Source organism: Papio anubis, chromosome 3 (genome assembly GCF_008728515.1).
Source record: "Papio anubis isolate 15944 chromosome 3, Panubis1.0, whole genome shotgun sequence".
Taxonomy (NCBI): Eukaryota; Metazoa; Chordata; class Mammalia; order Primates; family Cercopithecidae; genus Papio; species Papio anubis.
Window position 1 is genome coordinate 112,199,226 of NC_044978.1, and position 20,688 is coordinate 112,219,913.

General features: G+C 38.2%; 1 protein-coding gene across 1 annotated transcript in view; it reads right to left on the bottom strand.

Annotated features, from left to right (window-relative positions):
* The window catches only part of TMPRSS11A (transmembrane serine protease 11A), a gene marked incomplete at its 5' end in the record, with an annotated part of 40,933 nt that overhangs the window by 9,704 nt on the left and 10,541 nt on the right, over positions 1 to 20,688 (bottom strand). Inside the window, 5 exons of the mRNA XM_021939070.2 lie at positions 2,677 to 2,936; positions 6,437 to 6,608; positions 7,825 to 7,863; positions 13,878 to 14,038; positions 15,958 to 16,025. Coding sequence (XP_021794762.1) covers positions 2,677 to 2,936; positions 6,437 to 6,608; positions 7,825 to 7,863; positions 13,878 to 14,038; positions 15,958 to 16,025 — 700 coding nt within the window. The remainder of the gene's footprint in view (positions 1 to 2,676; positions 2,937 to 6,436; positions 6,609 to 7,824; positions 7,864 to 13,877; positions 14,039 to 15,957; positions 16,026 to 20,688) is intronic.

The following is a 20,688-nucleotide window of genomic DNA, read 5'->3' on the forward strand; positions in this document are numbered from 1 at the left end:
ACAAACACCAGTTTCTTTAGAAGACCATTTCCAAGATTTATTTCTGAAGAAATGTTTGTAAACACATTTTTAAAAGTGCTCAGAAGATTTAAGTGTGTATCTCAGAAATATGCTAAGAGATTTTTCGAATTATCCTGTTATTTGAATACAATTGGTTTATATACGTTATACACACACACATATGTATATATATATAGCCTACTATTTCATCAATTAAAAACATTCATGGCCTGGCATGGTAGCTCACACCTGTAATCCCAGCACTTTGGGAGGCCAAGGAGGGTGGATCACGAGGTCAGGAGATCGAGACCATCCTGGCTAACACAGTGAAACCCAGTCTCTACTAAAACTACAAAAAAAAATTAGCCAGGCGTGGTGGCGGGTTCCTGTAGTCCCAGCTACTCAGGAGGCTGAGGCAGGAGAATGGTGTGAACCTGGGAGGTGGAGCCTGCAGTGAGCCAAGATCACACCACAGCACTCCAGCCTGGGTGACAGAGTGAGACTCTGTCAAATAAATAAATAAGTAAATAAATAAATAAATTCATGTCCGATGCTGAGAAGAGTAAGGTGAAAATGACAACCTATATATTGTAAGTAGGTGACAGTGCAAATCCACAACTTCTTCAGCAAACCAGTTGGTAAAATGTATTCCAAATTATGAAAAGCATAGCCCATAAATTCTGGACATCCCTGAACTATATCTCATCTTCTGTAAAAATGCTTAATGACACTTCTTGCAAAATATTGATTTTATCAAATAATCAGCTTTTTACTTATTAATTTTCTCTATTTTTTAATTTTTAATTTTATTCATTTCTATTCTTATCCTTATTATTTCCTTCCTTACGTTTGTTTTAGGTTTATTTTTTTCTTTTTCTAGTTTCTTGAAGTGAGAACTTATTGATTTGATATCTTTCCTTATAATATGCATTTTCTATAAATTTCTCTTTGTACACTATTTTAGCTGCATCCAGCATATATTTATATATTTTTGTTTTCATTTAGTTCTATGTGGTTTTACAAATTTCTTTGATGTTTTCCCTTTATTTACATGTATTTTTAATTGGTAAGTATTTGGGGATTTTTACATTATCTTTCTGTTACTGATGTTTAGTTAGATTCCATTATGATCAGAGAATATACTTTGTATGAGTTCAATTTTTAAAAACTTCTTAAGGTTTGCTTTACAGACTTGAATATGGCCTCTCTTGGTGAGTAACAAATGGGTGCTTTTAATCTATTAATGTACTTAATAGATTAAGAATGATAGGATAATTTAATCTATTTAATAGATTAAAAGCACCTGTGGGTCACTCACTAAGAGAGGCCATATTCCAGTAGGGTGGAGTGCTCTATACGTGTCAGATTCTGTTGCCACTCACAAAGCATTATGACAGGTATTTTTCTGTGTCAATCTCAAACTCCTGAAAGACAATGATTTTTCCCACCAAGCCAAAGGGGATTTGTGATGTCTTTTTCCCATGACTGTGAAGCAGAGAATGCAAGCTCTATCTTCAGAGAAAATCCATCCAAGAGAGTGCAGACCTAGGGAGGTGTCAAGTTTACAGCTGCACTAATCTACTGGAATTAATAAACTATAGGTAATATTTTCTGTGATTGGTAATAGAACCTTAAAGAAAGCAATGCATGTCTCAGTCTGTATAAGATGGAAAAAAAAAAAAAAACCACATGGGACATCTGGAGAAAATCTAGAGACCCTAAAAGCTATTCCTGCCTATGTGAGTGAAAGATTATTCCTAGTTCCTTAATGGGAGACTGACAATCAGAAGCTTATTCTTTATAATTTCTTGTATATAAATAAATTGTATAGAATCCTGCAAATAGATTTAGTCATTCTCAGAGAGCCCTTTTGCATTTTCTCAAGCCCAGTGTTAAAGAAACTCTCTAGCTGTTGTTATACATATGTACCTGGACCACATGGTAGAATCCAGAGCACGTCTCACTAAGATTGCCTAAAACATTCAATAACTAAATCATCATTATTTCTTACGAGACTAAGTTTAGTATATCAAGTTGAATCCTTTTAGAGAGGGCACATAATTTGACAATTTATCTCTACACGATTCTTATTCACCATCACACTTAAATTAGCCTCTTCAGTACTGAAGCAAATTTTGCAACATAGGCATAAAGAATATTTGAGTTAGCCACTCAGTCTGAGTTCTCCTAGACACAGCTGGAACAATAGAAAGTAATGTGAATTCTGGCAAAGAAAAGAAGTAAATGTTCCTTTCTGTGTATTTTTTCTTGGTTGAGGATGATGTAAGTGTTGAGGTGTTGTTAGCCACCTCTGACACTAGGTGAAGCTAGCATCCCTCTGAATGAAGCCAACACAGAGAAAAGCAGGGGCAAAAAATTCAGATTCAGAGATGCAGAGCCAGATGACATCATATAAACTCCTGTGTCTGAAGTGACACTTATTACGCTTTTTTTGACTTCTAAATTACATGAGCCAAATTTGTTGAAGTTTTTGTTTCTTGGTTTTTTATTCTGCACCGGTTAATGTGAATTGAATTTCTGTCACTTGCAAACTAAGAACCTTAACTAATCCAATCAGACTGTGTGGAAATGGCTGTTAGTACAATATTGATGGAGATGAAATCACATTGCCCTAGACAGGGCTTAGTGCTCTGTTAGCTATCCTGAGATACCCACCACCATAGTAAAGTGCCCCAAATCCTGTGATGTAGACAGTTAAATTTGGTTGGAAGGATGCAGAGGCTTCTGGCAAACATATCCGGCGTATGTCATCTGAAAAAGTGACTCTGTAGGAGACCTGCACGACAGCAATGTCGTACTCTCTTGATGCGGAGTGATAGTTCTCATGGACAATAAATCTTTTGACATTTCTTTTCATTAAGGGAGGGTTGATTTTTGTTCCAAAACTAACAGTCCATTGATGTGGATTTTTATACCTGGAAAAGGTTAGAAATTAACAGAATATATATAAGCTGCCCAAAGTATATGAACTACATTAATTGCATTTAGGCTATTATAAGAGAAATACAATCCTGAGAATACTTGGCTGTGGTTATAGTTTTCTTTGATCATCTAAATATAATCTATTGCTAATGTTTTGAAAGATAAAACATATATAAACACCATATTAGAACTGATATTTAATACAAAGCTATTGAATTTTGGAATTGTAATACACATAAAATATCATTCATTTATCCCTTCCACAAATATTTACTGAGCATCTATGTGCTGAGCCTTATCTGAATTACTGGAGATAAAGTGATGAACAAGACCTAAGGTGCCTGCTCACAGGAGTATAAGATTCTAGAGAAGGAAAAGGATCAAAACAAGCAACCAAGTGGATAAATAACCTTAAACATTGATAAAGGCTATGAACAAAATACAATAGGGTAATGGAATAGAATACTAACAGGTCATTATGACTGTTTTAAGAACGCATTTGGGCTAAGACATAGTAAATGAGGGTCAGTGTGAGGAGATGAGGGAAACAAATTCCCAGACAAAAATCCCAAGGTCTTGCATTGAATGGGCTGCAGTCAGAACACAAGGGAAAGAACGGTTGGCGGTGAGCTTGGAGAGGTAAGCAGGGACTAGATTTTAGAGAGTTTCATAGGTCACGATAAAGTGCTTACATTTTATTCAAGTGATACGGGAATCTACTGGATAATTAAGACAGAGAATAATGTAGTCTCGTTTACATTTTTAAAAATCATGTTGGTTCTTTCTGGAGAATAGATTCTTGAAGGTCAAGAATGGATGTGGTAAAGTCTATTAGATGACTGCATAGTCCTTTGAGAGATGATCAAATGTGGTAAATGTGGTTGACTTCTAGCTTGTGGGCTTGGACAGTGGGTAGATTGTGGTATATACAAGGATCAGAAAAATCATTTAGTAGCAATGGAAGATGATCTAGTAAAGACTGTGCTTTATACTTAAGGAAAATAAAGCCTGGATAGGTTAAACTATTTGATTCACATTATGTGTCTGCCTGCCTCTGTCTGCTCTTCCCTTTATAAAACACTGTCTCCCACCAATTTATACTATTTGTATTTTTCAGAAGACTTCCTGCTTTATTTTATTATATGTGACACTAGCTACACATCTGTCTTGGTGTATTTAGTTATTGGAAGCGTATTTTAAGGAAGACACTGACAAAGTCTCGAATGTTCAGAGAATAAGAACCAATGTAGTAGGGCATCTGGAAGTTGGTTCTGCAAAAAGGAGGTAAATATATATACATATTTTTTTTTCACACACATATATATGCATATATATGTACATATATACATTTTTAGAAATTCAGGGTTACATGTGCAGGTTTGTTACACAGATAAACTTGTGTCATGGGGTTTTGTTATACATATTATTTCATCACCCAGGTATTAAGCCTAGTACCCATTAGTTATTTTTCCTGATCCTCTCCCTCTAGCACTCTTCAGTATAGCAAAGACATGGAATCAACCTAAATGCCCATTAGTGAGAGACTGGATGAAGAAAACGTGGTATACATACACCATGGAATGCTATGCAGCCATAAAAAGAACAAAATCATGTCCTTTGCAAGGGATAGGGCTGGAGGTCATTATCCTTAGCAAACTAAAGCACACAGTAATGATATTTATTTTCACTCATGGTTTGGATATTCTCACTCATTTTATGTTTGGTCTAAAAAAGAGAAACTAAAGAATAGCTGTTACATGAATGAAGAGATAAAATTGGTTCCTGTTGTTCCAGATGAAAAAAACAAAAACAAAAACAAATATTGATGGTGGAAGTTAATAGAGTGCAGATTTGGTGTTCAATGCTATAAAGATATTTGCAAAAATAGAACTATCTTGCACAAAAATGGCTAACTTTGGCAAAGTAAGTTTCCCGTTACTTTGAAAAACCAGACACCAGCATAGGGGATTTCTGGCTTTCTAATATATCAGCTTACTGAGCTCTTACAGCTTTCAAACATTAAGAATTTATGTAGATTCTTTTAAAAAATAGATTACTATTTTTTAAGATGGGGTCTTGCATTGTCACCCAGGCTGGAGTGCAGTGGTGCAATCATAGCTTGCTGTAGCCTGAAACTCCTGGGCTTAAGGGATCCTCCTGCCTTAGCCTCCCAAGAAGCTGGGATGATAGGCATGCACCACCATTCCCAATGGGGTTTCACTATCTTGCCCAGGCTGGTCTTGAACTCCTGAGCTCAAGTGGTCCTCTCGCCTCGGACTCCCAAAATTCTGGGATTACAGGCATGAGCCACCATGCCCAGCCTAGATTCTTAATACATTATTTTCTTTAGAATATTAAGAGTCTCTATAAAGATTTATGCTCTTAGGCAGATAAAATTTATTATAGTAACAAAAGTTAGAATTTTACAGGTCAAAAAGAATGTGAAAAGATCTAGTCTATCTATTACCTAATATACTAAGGTTCAATAATTTGCCCAGCTCTCCAACTGCCTGGGACATATTTTTCCCACTAAATTCTGCTGCCACCTATTATATAGAGATACTCGAGAAGTCTTTGTTATTACCATAATAATTGGTAATGAAGAAGAAAGGCAATACAGTTAATCTACTTAGAAAAAAATCTAAAATTTTAAATGTAATAGTGATAAAAATGACTGGTTATTATCTTGAAAAGTAAAATTAAAAGTTATAAAAAGTCATTTTATCTTATAAATGACTTTATAATTTAATATACATTAATAAAATGTGTGCATTCAGAAGCAATTATATGATAGCACAATTTGCTATTCTTCACTTCAGCTTTGTGTTTTGTGGCACTATTGTGAAGAGGAGCTCTATTATGCGAAGGTCACATTGAGTAGCCCAAGGGCCTCTCTGAATCCTTTGATACTCCAGGAATCTCTTTTGAACTGCCTGTCTTTATCATGCTAGCAAGCTCTCATTTTGGTTGTTCTAATTCCACAGATCTTCATGTGTCAATGCTCTACATTTGATCTGCGGTTCTGGTTCTCCATCATTACAGTTACCAACTTCCTGCATTTATTGAAAATTTCCATTTTACTTTGGAATTAGTTTGATTATTTATGATGAGTAGGAGACTGGCCCAAGTGTTTGGCAGAAACAGACACTATTTTAAGTGAAGAGCATTGTTTCACAAAAGATTAATGGTGTATGTTATTAGTGAATATTTTGTGTTAGGATGTCACAAAATAGTTCTGATTCCTTACACAGTTTCCTTATTAAAAACTTTGAGGAAATGATTGATGAATACTAGGATAATGACTGTTACTTCCTTTATTCCCATCAAATTTCTGATTAAGTATGCAAGTGTAACATTATTTTAGAGAAGAACATGAAATAACTTTTTCTTATTTTACTTCAGTAATATTTGGGACATTAATTGTTACCAAGAATATGACAAAACTTAGGGCTTTTTAGCAGAAGTGGGTTCTAACTTAAGGTCAATAACTTACCTCTGGAAGCAGTGTGCTGCAGTGACAAGCCATGTATTACTAATTAAGGTGGCCCCACACTGATGGATATTATCATACTGAAGGGAAGCTTGCCAAGGCCAGGCCGCCTTGGGTGCAATGACTCCAGATGCTATTCTATTGACGTGTAATGGAGCAACTCGTTTACCACAACCTGAAAAAGATGAGATCATTAAGTTATAAGAAACATCTTGTAATTACAAGAAATGACCCCATTCTTACTTGCCTGAAGACATTTTTCTATACTACTCCTCCTACCCAGGACACTCATCCTACCTGTCACTGGATTCATGGCCTCTTCTCTCTCGCATTTCAGAGTTCACTTTCTCACTCTGTGAGACCAGGTTAGCTGACTCTGATGGACTCTCATAGCACTATGCACTTCCTCTGCCATAGCCTTTATCACACTATTTTCATACTTCCTCATTTATTTATATCTTTCTCTACTTTGAAATTCTAATTTTAGAGCAGGGATCATGTTTTTTTCACAATGGTACCACCAACTCCTGGTCTAATTTCTGGCACTTGGCAGATGTTAAAAGATACTTGTTGAATGAATAAATACATGAATAAAAATACTTAGGGTGTTTGCAAGACACCGAGGCAAATGCATGAACATCACTGCTCAAATTCATCACTGTTTTTGTAAAATCTTTCGAAATATAAGCCACAGTGATTTGAAGTGATTTAATGAAGCCACTGTTAGCGATTAAGATGAATATATTAAGCATATTTCTTTTCTTCTTCTTCTTCTTTTTTTTTTTTTTTGAGGTGGAGTCTCATTCTATCACCAAGGTTGGAGTGCAGTGGTGCGATCTCGGCTCACTGCAACCTCTGCCTCCCGGGTTCAAGAAATTCTCCTGCCTCAGCCTCCCAAGTAGCTGGGACTACAGGTGCCTGCCACCACACCTGGCTAATTTTTGTATTTTTAATAGAGATAGGGTTTCTTCTCCATGTTGGTCAGGCTGGTCTTGAACTCCTGACCTCAGCATATTTCATAGATAACTTGTCAGTCACAAACAATGGGTTTTATCTCCTCCCTATTAATTACTTTCTCATTATTTTATTTTGTAGCAGAAAGTACATTTTATGGAATTTTTAAAAATTAGAAAAACAAGTCCAGTATTCCCAATCAGAAATATATACTTTCTTCAAATTGCCCCAAAAAGTTACCATGGCAATTTTTTTCTTGAACATGACTAAAAGATCAGTCCATGAGTTAGAAAAAAAAAAGTATTTAAATCTATTGTACAAATAGTTATTATCTCTCAAAGAAAATTTGGAGCACAGATGGGCAAATATGAGCAAATATTTGAAAATGTCCTTTCTGATGTGAAAATTACTTGTTTATATAAGCTAACTCGACTTACTTGCTTGGACAGTTAACTCCCCTGTTGATGAGCTCATTGCTGAAAAACAAGACAAAACAAATAGTGATAATTTGATATTTTCCTGGTTGGTCTCAATGACCAGGACTAATCAGAGGATATTGACCATACATGGATTCTAGACAGTTGAACATACAGATTAATTAGGAAAATGGCTATCTGATATAGCATCTGTGCACACTTTTTGTAGAGACTTATAGGCAGCCTCTAATTAGGTGGATACTATCACAAGCAATGGGTGAGTAAGGCACAAATAGTGGATGACTACAGCCCACAAATAGTTTGTATTAATAGAGAACTATGGTTTTCCAGCAGTTCAGGGTAAAGCTTCTTTGTATTCCACTTCAGAAGATGGGTAAATGGGACAGAGGAAACAGGTTATATTAGTTCATTTTCACACTGCTGATAAAGACATATCTGAGACTGGGTAATTTATAAAGAAAAAGGGATTTAGTGGGCTCGGAGTTCCATGTGACTGGGGAGGCCTCACAATCATGGAGGAAGGCAAAAGTCATGTCTTACATGGTGGCAGGCAAGTCAGAGAATGTGAGCCAAGTGAAAGGGGAAGCCTCTTAAAAAACCAGCAGATCTCATTCACTACCATAGAACAGTATGGGGGAAACTGCACCCATGATTAATTTATCTCCCACCAGGTACCTCTCACAACATGTGGGAATTATGGGGGCTACAATTTGAGATGAGATTTCGGTGGGACACAGCCAAACCATATTGCAGGTAGACTGTCTTACAGGCCTCAAACTCAGCCTCAGCCAGAACAGATCTGCTCTTTCTCTTTTATTTACTTCGAATTTCACATAAACCTTTCTTTTTTTTTTTTTTTTAGGATGAAAAAACCTTGAAGACTCTCGCATAAATGATATTTTAAATGCTTTTTAAACACAGTTCCTAAATACTAAAATTGCTTTTTTTAAACAATAAACTGTTATGTATTTCTTATCCAAAATATACTGAATATTGGTAAAAGCTAGTTATTGGACACAATCCAAGATTAAATTCTGTCAACTTCCAAAAAAGTGAGGAATTTGACTAAGGAAACACAAATATGTAACTTGTATACATGTATCAAAACACCATGTTGTATACAGTAAATATATACAATTTTTATTTGTCAATTATATCTTACTAAAGCTGGGGAAAAATAAAGTTGGTGGAAGTTTTCATGAAAATTGTGATGATTTTCAAGTTAAAATGACTTAGCTTACTGAGCAGATGAGAATAAACTGTTTTACTTTTTCCTACCAGTGCCATGTTTCTCAGACACATTCTCAGTATTCTATTCCCCATTATACAAAATAAGACTGTTTCATTCTATTAACTTTCTACAAATTCCACTGGGGAAACTAGTGATGATAAACTCTACAAAGTGGGCGCTTTTGAAAATATCCAATTCAAGTATACCCTTAAAGGCATCCCAAATCATTGTATGGTGAAGAATCACTTGCTTAGGACCATCAATTGCCCAGGACCATCAATTGCTCTTGGTGCTTACTCTATGGAAGGAATTCAGTTTACCATCAAATGTAGTTTAAGGCAGTAAATTTATTTTGTTTTTAATAAAACTATATATTTTGTCCTTAGTAATGCAATACAGTGGAAAATAGCATAAAGTTAGAACTCTTCAGTTAAAACTTTGTCAACTTAGCCTGAGTAGGATGCAAGTTATCCATTTCCAGGAATGATACCAGGGTAAGTAGTAATGGTGGTGAGTATAACCAGATTTATCGGTAGAATGATTACACCTGGAAACAAATTGTCAATACACAAGTAACTAGTTTCTAATTTTGACCAGAGATTTCTACTTTCCAGGTACGGAAATGGAAATAAACATTAACACTTTAGTTTTGAAAGCGACCACCTCCTAACACGGTTCTGAGTGGGAGAAAGCTAGTTAATAGTCAGGGCTCTAAAGGCTACAAGTATCATGATGAAAAATGAAGCAAAGTCATCTGACACGTAGGCAGTGAGCTGCTTGACTACAGCCTTGGCGTTTGCAATGCAAAGAAGTTGATTTTAGCTTTGCTTTGTCACACTGTGCCTCCTGAAGGACCCACACCACAGTTTTTTTGTCAAAACAAAATACAGATTCTTGACAAATTATAAATAAATCTTGGGCTACAGGGTTATTTCTAGACTTAATCTAGAATCTCTGCAGTTTTCTGTTTATTGGTAGTCGAAAAATTATGTGTTCCCAGGAAGCAATGTTTTTGTCTATAAAAATTGCCTTAAAGGTTCTCCTGAGCTGTCCACTGAATGTGCTTTTCTTTCTTTTTTTTTTTTTTTTTTTGAGACGGAGTCTCACTCTGTCGCCCAGGCTGGAGTGCAGTGGCCGGATCTCATCTCACTGCAAGCTCCACCTCCCAGGTTTACACCATTCTCCTGCCTCAGCCTCCCGAGTAGCTGGGACTACAGGCGCCCGCCACCTCGCCCGGCTAGTTTTTTGTATTTTTTTTTAAGTAGAGACGGGGTTTCACCGTGTTAGCCAGGGTGGTCTCGATCTCCTGACCTGGTGATCTGCCCGTCTTGGCCTCCCAAAGTGCTGGGATTACAGGCTTGAGCCACCGCGCCCGGCCGAATGTGCCGTTCTTAAGTGCTAGTGATGGCAGCTACAGGCTGTCTGGAGCAGTGGCAGCAAGAGTGGATGCGGGAACAGCAGTGACAGTGGTGGGTCCCCTGTGCCCCACATCCCCGAGGCAGCTGACTGTGCCGCCCCCAACCTCATGTGACCAGGCAGGACCCGCTCCCAGGCCTGGAGCCTCTCCTACTCCGGAACCTGGCCCAACGTTGCCATTCTCGACCATGGCCACTGCAAGGTGGGTGCGAGGAGAAAGTCCATGGAGCCATCCCTGGGAGCCCCCCAGAGCCTGCCACCCTGGAAGCTACCGCAATGGGACTGGGCCAAATTGCCCACTGGTCTGGGAGCAGCGAGGTCAGGCACGAAGGGGTGGGCAGAGAGGTGCCGGACGCAGAACTGGGCCCTTGCAGATGGAGAGGTAGGTGACTAGGAGATCGTGGGACTACCTGCCTGCATAGAGGAGCTAGACCACTCTAGGGCCTACTGTCTGCTGAAAGCTGAACACTCAGTGGGACAACTTGCCTGCAGAGAGAAGCTTCTAACTCCAGGGCCTCCTCTCTGCTAGGAGCTGAACACTTGCTTGGACTCCCTGGCTACGAAGAGGAGCTGCCCACTGTGGGTCTCCTGTGAGCCGTTCTCTTGCTCAGTAAACCTCTTTCTCGTCTTGCTCACCCTCCACTTGTCTGCGTACCTCATTCTTCTTGGTCTCAGGACAAGAACTCAGGACCTGCCAAATAGCAAGACTAAAAGAGCTGTAACACAAACAGGAATGAAACACACCCCTTGCTGGCCACGTTGTAGGCAAAAAGAGAGAAAAGCTGCAGCCTTTTAGGGATCCCAGACCTGGGAGCTCCCCAAGCCAGGGCTATGACTCCCTCTTTGGGACCCTGCGGTTCCTGTCATCTTCAAGCTTCCTAGGTGTCACCACATTCCCAGGTGCCAGCCAGAGAAGCTGCTTGCAGTGAGCTTTGTCCAGCCACAGCCTCACAGAGAGCCAGCACACCTGTGCCAGCGCCTGGAGCTGCCCATCATGCTGCAGCCAGTGTGCCTGGCTGTGGGCAGTGACCAGACCCCGTGCTCACTCACACAACCCTCACAGCTCCATGCCTGGGTTGGCCTCGGTGGGCATGGGATCCAGGCAGGTAGCAGGAGGTGGGCAGTCTACCAGGTCAAGTGGGCAGAATGAGCCCACTGTGCCAGAGCAAAACCTGGGCAAAGGCACCAACCTCTGGCCACAGAGGTTTCTGGCCAGAAAAGCAACACCCCCTGGGATCCCATATCACTAATAAACACTATTCTTTTTACATTTAAAAATTTCTGAAACTTTCAAGGATCTCTCTGCTACTAGTCAATCACTCAAATTAATTATTTCAGGTTTCCAAAGCATGTGCACAACGTAATAGCTTTCTCAGTAGTAACAGCCCCTTTATTCCACATTGTGTTTTCTATTTCCTTGTATATTCTTATAATCTCTCTGTGATTTCAGGAAGAACAAACATTATCATTGGAATTTTACAGATGAGAAAATGAAGACAAAGGCATGAGTCAATTATTTGGGTGGTCCTGTAGTGACTTATTGGAGTCAGAATTGGTTAGGTAACTCTCTCCCTTTTTTTTTTTTTGGAGATGGAGTCTTGCTTTGTCATGCCCAGGCTTGAGTGCAGTGGCGCAATCTTGGCTCACTGCAACCTCCGCCTCCTGGGTTCAAATGATTCTTCCCCCTCAGTCTCCCAAGCAGCTGGGATTACAGGCGCCTGCCACCAGGCCTGACTAATTTCTGGTATTTTTAGGAGAGACAGGGTTTCACCATATTGGCCAGGCTGGTCTTGAACTCCTGACCTCAGGTGATCCACCTGCCTCGGCCTCCCAAAGTGCTGGGATTACAGGCGTGAGCCACCGCGCCCAGCCTCAGGTAACTCTCAAATCAGTTTCTTCATTAGCATATCCTGCCTTTTAATTTAGTACAATTATTAAAATAAGCTGAAGTTTAGAAGCTGAGCCTATAAAAAACAAAAAGACCAGGTAGTCAATGAACAATTTATGCTTCACTCTGGTTTCAGATAGTTCAGGCTTTTACATTCCTGACAAATTAACTATTTATTGGAAATTACACAGAATGCATCATGTAAGTTATCAGAATGGCCATTGTTTTACAATTTCTATTCATTTGCTTCCCCATCTAACAAAGAGGATGGATTAAGCACTTGTCAGGTTGCTCCCTTCTGGCTGAGAGAGGTCCTCAGCTTTATTCCCTAAGTAGCTGACTCGTTGTCACATCAGCAAACATCTGCCCATTCCATTACTCACATTTTTTACTTCCTTATTTGGTTTCCTCTTGAAGAGTCAGCTAGACCCTTACAAGGGTAGAGTGTCCTGTTTCATGTCTGATAAAAATCGCTTGCCCTGACTCTCTTCTGTAACTCTCTTAGGTCTAGTATCCATTGAAATTTGTAGGGGAAATCTGTACTTGTCTGCTGGAAGAAGATGCTGTGAAAACAGCTTAGTGGACGAGGGTAAACAAGTTTCTCTCTAGCTGGCTGCCTTAAAATCTTTAATATGGTACCATAAGGAAGAGTTTCCGAGAAATGAATATCATAGCCAGAATTTTTAAGATGTGTTTGACTATAGAAACCTTTTTTAATTGGAGCCTTTTAAGAAATTAGAGATTTAAATTTGATTCTTAGCTCCTTTTAATTACTGAATTCCTCAACCCTTTTTGCGTGAATTTCACTTCTGTAAGGGTGAATTTGCATATGTCACTGGAATATAAAAAGAAATTAGTTACTTCTGGTAAAGGCAATAGAGATAGACCTTGATAAAGGTTCGTTCTCCTTAATTGAGGGAAGTGATAATGGTATAATGGGCTAAGGGTGAACAACAAAAAAAAGAGAAAAGTGGAACAATGTACACATAGTTTCAGTGATGTTTTCCTAGACTGTGATTTTTAAAGCATTAATGGTAAAATAACTCTAACAGCTTCAATGTTGGCTTGCCATTTTCCCAAATGCCCATAGTAAAAAAAGCTAACAAAAATTTTATGTCACCATATATAGAAACTATCAATAAAAGTATGGCAACAAATGAATTTGTGTTTTAGGAAGGTCCCACCCAGAAAAACAATTATTGCCAAACCCTTAGTATTTTCACTTGCTTAGTCACGGAGGCAGTGCCTAGGTGAGATTAGCCCTCTGTTGTAAATCCTTGCCTTTATTTTGGGATGAGTGCCAATCAGTTACTGTTAGGAAAACCACCGGATGACTAACTTCAGATGTGCTTACATTAGAGACTAATACACCTTGAAATGTCACATCTTTAACTTGAATTTTTTTTATCTGAATTCTAGCTATTATTTGGAATGGAAATAATGACAAATAAATTTGAGATTAGTCAAAATATGAACCTAATAGAGAACTTCATATCATACAGAAGGGGACCTCCTTACCATTAACTTGAACTGATGAGGCATTTATTGGCAAGGCTCTTAAATTCCTCATCTTCTGATTTAAGAAGCTTTGAATTTTCTTCTCTCTTACTGCCCTTTGCTCAGTAGAGGGGAACTGGAACACCATAATGACATCTGCTTTCACACCATCTTCCTCTGGACTATGCCACACAAAAGAAAGGTACATTTTCAAAGAATACACCTGGAATTGTCCTTCAGTGTTTCCTGTATCTTCCTCCCTTGAATGATCCCTCAGTTGCTGAGAGTGTCAAGTGCTGATTGTCTCATGTCATTCTGACCCAAGGTCATTTCATATGTTCCCTCTTCTAGCTTTCATTATGTTTTCAGTGCATGTCCCCCAATTAATTTGAAGGATTGTTACAGAAGCTAGGAATGACAGACGTAAAAAATCATCATCAAAATTATAAGCTTTGAGAGTGTAGAAGAAGCCTTCGTGTTTTCTTAGGCTAATCAACTGTATATTTGATACCTGAATCACTTCTACAGGGTCCATGACAAATGGCCCTCTAATGACAGTGCAATAATTAAAAAGTTTAATTTTCTAAAGAGGCTTGTTTCTCTTTGGTCAGCTCTGAGTTCATCATTTCGAATTGAAATATGTCTCCCTATATCTCCCATTCCATAAGGCCTAGGTCTACCAGTTGGAACAAACATAAAATAATTTCCTCCTCTAGCCCAAATATTTGAAGACAACAATATCGTGGTCCCTAAGTCTTCTCCAAATTAAACATGCCCAATTTCTTGAACTTTTATAATATAAACAGGTTCAAGTTCTGTTACCTGAGGAACTAAACTTTTAAATACTCTTAAAATAGGAAAATCAATTACAGGTTTAAAAAAAAAACCTGAAACTAATACATATTGATCTGTTATCTCTCCTATTGTTTTTAAACAAACAAACAAACAAAAAACTGCGAAAAACACTAGAGGCCCATCTCCCTGAATCTTTTGGCTAAAAGGAAATTCTGAGACAATTTCTGTAATTTTGTTCATTTAGGCTCTGGAATATAAAGATCTAAATAACTAGAATTTTATATCAAATTGGCAAACAGATGACTAATTTTACTTCTTAAATCTGAGGAATTAACATTTTTACCAAGTATTATATAGTGATGATGGCTACCATCCAAAGGACTTCACGAGAGTATGATAATGTTGCTACAATAATATGGTAAATGAGAGTTTGAAAACCGAAAACATGAAATCTAGAAAGTTCTAGTATTTATATGCTTTTTCTCTCCTAAGTATTGTAGAAATTACCCAATTTATGTTATAAAATCCTTACGGAAGTCACTACTCAGTAAAGACATAGAGAACTTTGGAGTACACCTGCCAACAAAGCATTATTAGTCTATTAGTAAGAAAGTGATCATTATTTTCTTCAAATAAATCAAAATCTGAATATATTATTTTTCTTTATCTTTAAGAAATATGAGTCATACAGGTTCATGCATTTATGTATATGACATGTATGTTCTACTATGTAATTTTTCAAAATAACACAATTGAAACTTCTGAGCAATATCTACAACTGATATGAGTCTTCCCCCTCCACCACAACAAAGAGAAAATTTATTACAACAGGAATATATTTTTGTTTAGGCATGCCTCATGTCGTTAGTTTGCATTACAGGTGAAATTTGTGATCCCATTTTGTAGCCAAGTTTGCCTGCTTAACATGTTTGAAATAATATAGTTGTCAAAAGAATACAACTTGGTGCATGCAATGACAAGCTGCTGGGTTTTCCCCAGGTCACGGGTTCTGGTAAGTTCCAGGCCTCACAATAAGTTAATGGGGTTTGATTCCTGGTTCTGTCACTTTGGGAAACTGTCAGTTGGGGAACTTTGTATATATTTCTTACCCTCCCTGAATCTTAGTCTTTTTGTTGACAAAATGGTGGTCAGCCTTATACTCAAAGACTGCTTTAAAGACAATGTTTATGAAAAATTGTAGCCAAAAGCCTAGTCCATAGAGACATACAATACATGAGGGTCCCTGTCTCCTTTGTTTCTTTTTCCCTCCAGTCTTGTGATTCCACTTTTGCCCAACCATACATACGTCAGTCTGACTACTTGGTTCTTGATATAGTTCTTCTTCCAGGCTGAATCTATAAATATCTCATCCACCTGTTATATAACAAGAGGGAAGCTATGTGTTAGTAATATCTTTTATAATAAGAATATGTCTTTGATTAATGTAAAGCAATGGAAAATTTTTTAACAGAACTAATATCATTTTTTAAATTGGTGGATCTTAGCCTTCACAGTGCAACAGAATCATTTGCTGAATTAAAAAAATTTGTGGCCGGGCGCAGTGGCTCACGCCTGTAATCCCAGCACTTTGGGAGGCCAAGGCGGGCGGATCACGAGGTCAGGAGATCGAGACCATCCTGGCTAACACGGTGAAACCCCGTCTCTACTAAAAATACAAAAAATTTGCCGGGCGTGGTGGTGTGCGCCTGTAGTCCCAGCTACTCAGGAGGCTGAGGCAGAAGAATGGCGTGAACCCGGGAGGCGGAGCTTGCAGTGAGCCAAGATCGCGCCACTGCACCCCAGCCTGGGCCACAAAGCGAGACTCCGTCTCAAATAATAATAATAATAATAATAATAATAATAATAATAATAATAATTTATGGATGCCAGAGACCCTCTCCAATAATTTTTATTTTGATTGGTCTAGAGGGGACTTAGGCACTCATATTTTTTAAAAACCTACCCAAGTAATTCTACTGTGCTAGAGTAGGTTTCTGGAGTAGAAAGTATCTTGCTAAAACACGATAGAAGGAGTAGCAGAGAGATACAGAGCAGAGATGGGATATTCAGGGAGGCTTTGAGTGGTGACAAAGAAAACCCTGCCTCAGTCCTGGATTTGAGCCTGTGCTACTGCTCACAAACTGGGCAACCTTGGCAAAGTTACTGAACCAATTTGAGCCTCAGTTTTCGAACCTGTAAAACAAAGATATTGGTCTGCTACTCATAAGGTTATGAAGGTTAAACACATATAAAATGCTGGGTAAGATTTGGTAGTTAATTGCTGATGGTCCTCTAGCCTCCATCCTGGCATTATAGGTCTTAGCTCTGCAGGTCTTCGCTTATAACGGGTAAGGAGGAGGCATTAGGGATTTAGGAGAGAGTCAAACTTTTAAAATTGTTGTTGATTGTGGATCCTAGGGTAAATCAGGGAGGAAAAAAGGATTAGGTGGTATTCCAGTATTAGCTCAAATTTGTTACTCAGTTTATGTCACCAAAGTAGGAGAAGCAAAGCCACTGCTTTTAGTCCATATGCCTGGCTTTAATCTACTGCCACAGTATTGTGATACTGTGGTCTATCACACCTGGCATTTGGCTTGCAGTATCCCCTAGCACTCACTTCGTAGAAATAGTGTCATCTCAATGTGGGATGGGGAACTACAGTTCATGTTGGACAGAGGAACCAAATGTGCACACAAAATATCCTAAATTCTCAAGGAATGAGAAGAAAAACCAACTGTCACGACTGAAACACACACACACACACACACACACAAATATAGGGAAAGCTGTTTCAGGGATCAAGAAACAAGTTATAACTTCCTTAGTACACTCAGGAATTCATAAATACTTCATCAGGAACTGAATTATTTGATTTCTTCTTTAACTCTTATTCCGTAAAATAAGAAATATTTTCATTCCTATTAGAAATCTGTGACTCAGAGGCATTATGTGAATTTCCCTGGCATCATGCAGATACTAGTAAGCTGGGACTGAAACCCAGGTCTTCTATCTGTAGGGTGCTCCTCTTCCCACTCAATCACACAACCACCCTGTTAAATGTGATGTAAATTTTACTTCAGTTTCTTTCGTAGAACATATAGTAATAAGTTATCAAATAATTTATTAACCTAAAGTATAAAACTTGTAGAGATATAGATTTGGTAATAGCCTTAAACTTAAGATCAAAGATAGCATTTAGAAAATAAATCGCTAGTATCCAAAATACGTCTTCATTGGTACCTAAAGAAAGAAAGCCTAAATGGGCTGAAGTGGTGTGGGGCTTATATGCTAGAAACAAAATTCTTTTGGAAGACATGTTTTTGACAGGGTGACTTTGTTATAATAATTTCTCTCTCATCACCCACAGCCAGCTCTACTACTCAGTATGGAGGCAGAGGAGTCCCCTCTCTACAAAAAAAAGGCAAACAAAATGGAACAGGGAGAAAAGTGATACAATTTAGAAGCAAGAAAAGTAAATAGCAGTTGGGTATTTAAAGAAGTTTGTTTTGTAATTACCCTCTGAATAAGTTCAATCACAATTGATTCCTGGCCATTTGTAACTTGTTGGTGAAGGCATTGGATTAAGTTTTTGACTCTGGATAACATCATCAATCTGGCAAGGTGCCTGCTATGAATATCTAAACCAGGCATCAATTTTATCTTTGAATGGTTAGGTTGTCTGGGAAGATAGGAGCTGAAAAAATAACATAAGAAGAATCTAGGCAGAAGAAAGTTTGGTGATCACAATAAAAAAAGGATTCTTCTTTATAAAATTCTAGGACCCTCTCTCTAGAAAAGTCTCATTTACTAGATCTGAGGAGGGCTTGGAATCTTTAGGTGATACAGGTAGTCTGAGGACAACGCTTTGAGAAATGGGGTAGAGGGACTGGTAAAAAGAATTCTTATAAAATGAATTTACAACAGGAGGAAAATCAGAAAAAACATGAACATAAGTTTTATTGTTGAATGGAGCTTATGTATAAACTAGCTTTCTAAAGACCTGGAAATTGTTTCCATGGCAGATGATGGCTTTCATTATTAGAAGCATTCTTTCCGCCAGCGTTCTGGTATTCCAAGTTCCCAGAAGTTTCAGAGAAACTTATACATTTAAAGCTGTGTGCCAGCTAGTTATAAATCTATATCTATGCAACCTAATAGCATTAGCAGTTTGTAAATCTATCCTACCTCCTTCTTTAGGGCATTTCTAGAATTTTGTACTTGGAGTTTGTCTCCTAGCATTGAACAGAAGACCCTCTTTCAGGGTAGTATCTCTTTCTGCTTGATGATTTTGACATGCTAGAAATTACACTGAGATTAAGTTCCAAGAGGGCAATTGAAGATTAGTTGGGTGTTTAATGAAAGAGTGAGGGAGAGGCTGTCAACTCAAACAAACAGACTCGCCCAGCCATTCAGCTCTCATTCCTGAATTAACTCTGTTTATACATGTTGCCTGCTTTTCTCTGCAGATGCTTCCTGGCTGGCTCCCCTTACAGCAGTCTATGTATTCACTTAGGGAGTGTTTTGTGGCTAACACTGCAAACCGCAGGTACATATGTCACCAAAGACTGGCATATGGAATGTAAATGAAATATAAAAGCTGTTTTTTCCAACATAACACCAGGTGAGCTCCTTAGCATTAAAGAAACCAAAACTATGCTGTGAAAAAAACTTTACATCCTATTGCTTTCTCCTAATTATAACATGAGTAACATGCAAAGGATATTATGTAAGAGGGCTTTTAAAAAACACTTTTCACCTTAAATAAAGCTTCACTGAAGTTTCATTGCCGCAAGGATTGAACTCAAGGTAGAAATAAAGAATTTGAGCCTTGGAGCCTCTGTTCACAATGTCAGACATTCAAGGTCCTCTCCCTCCGTGACAAACCTGCCCGGCGCCATCTTCAACACCACCAGTACTTTCAGGCATGGCCCTCATTTTCCTGCACACTCGCCCCTCTCAGGCTGTTCCTTTGGTCTGTAGCAACCTTCTCATTCTGCAAGTTCTGTGTTCCTGAATCACAACTATCCTTCAAGGCCAATCTCAGATAATACCTTCTTTGGGGATATTCATTAATCTTAAACTAATCTGTCTTCCTTCTGTCTCAATTTTTCTAATTCCTCTTACACCTCCTATTCTTTAATGTAGACATTCATTATATATTTATGCAATATATTCACTATATATTTATTCAAATATATAATCTCTTTTATTAAATGGCAAACCCTTTATGCATAGAGCTGGCAATTTTTCTTTTCATACTCTAGAAAATAGCATAGTGCTTTGCATGCTGTTGGTTTGAAGTATATTTTTGTTGAATAAACAAATGAATAAAAAGGTGAGAATTTATTTATCAGAAAGTTTTGCATTTACCGGGAAAATTTTACAAGACTTTTTAAAGTGTTTGCTTTACATCAGGTTGAGATCAATGCTCCTAGAAAAAAAAGAAAATTGCACATGAATTATTGGAAGGGATTTTTTTCCCTGTTTGTGGACATTTTCAGGTAATTGATTACTTGTGGAAGGCTCCTCCTTGGTAAGACTGTAATAATTATAATAGTAGGAATCACTGTTGTCTGCCATATATGCACCAAGCACAGACGTCATTGTGTTTGAACTCATTTGCTTTCAAATCAACCCTCTAAGGTGAGTACTATGATTATCCACATTTCATAGAAGAGGAAGTGACTTGCCCAAGTTGACACAGCAGTGAGCCACAGAGCTCACTGAAACAAGGGCCATGTAGCTTCAGAGCCTGTTAATGCCTTCATAGTGCCTACCTCAAGATGAGCATGCAGGTAGGTTCTCACTAAGACCTCCTACCCACTGATGGACAGCAAGCAGTTTGTAAGTGGATCAGAAACTGTTGCACCCCTCTCCAAAGGCAGCCTATTTTCTTTACTCCCCAAAAATAAGAACCATAACCTTGGTAGTTTTTACTGCAATCCTTTAAAGTTTGTGTCATATCCATATAAAACTCCAGGTGTTTTTTTGATCCAAGAAGTCAGCTATGAACCATTCTCTCAGGCCTGGATAGAGG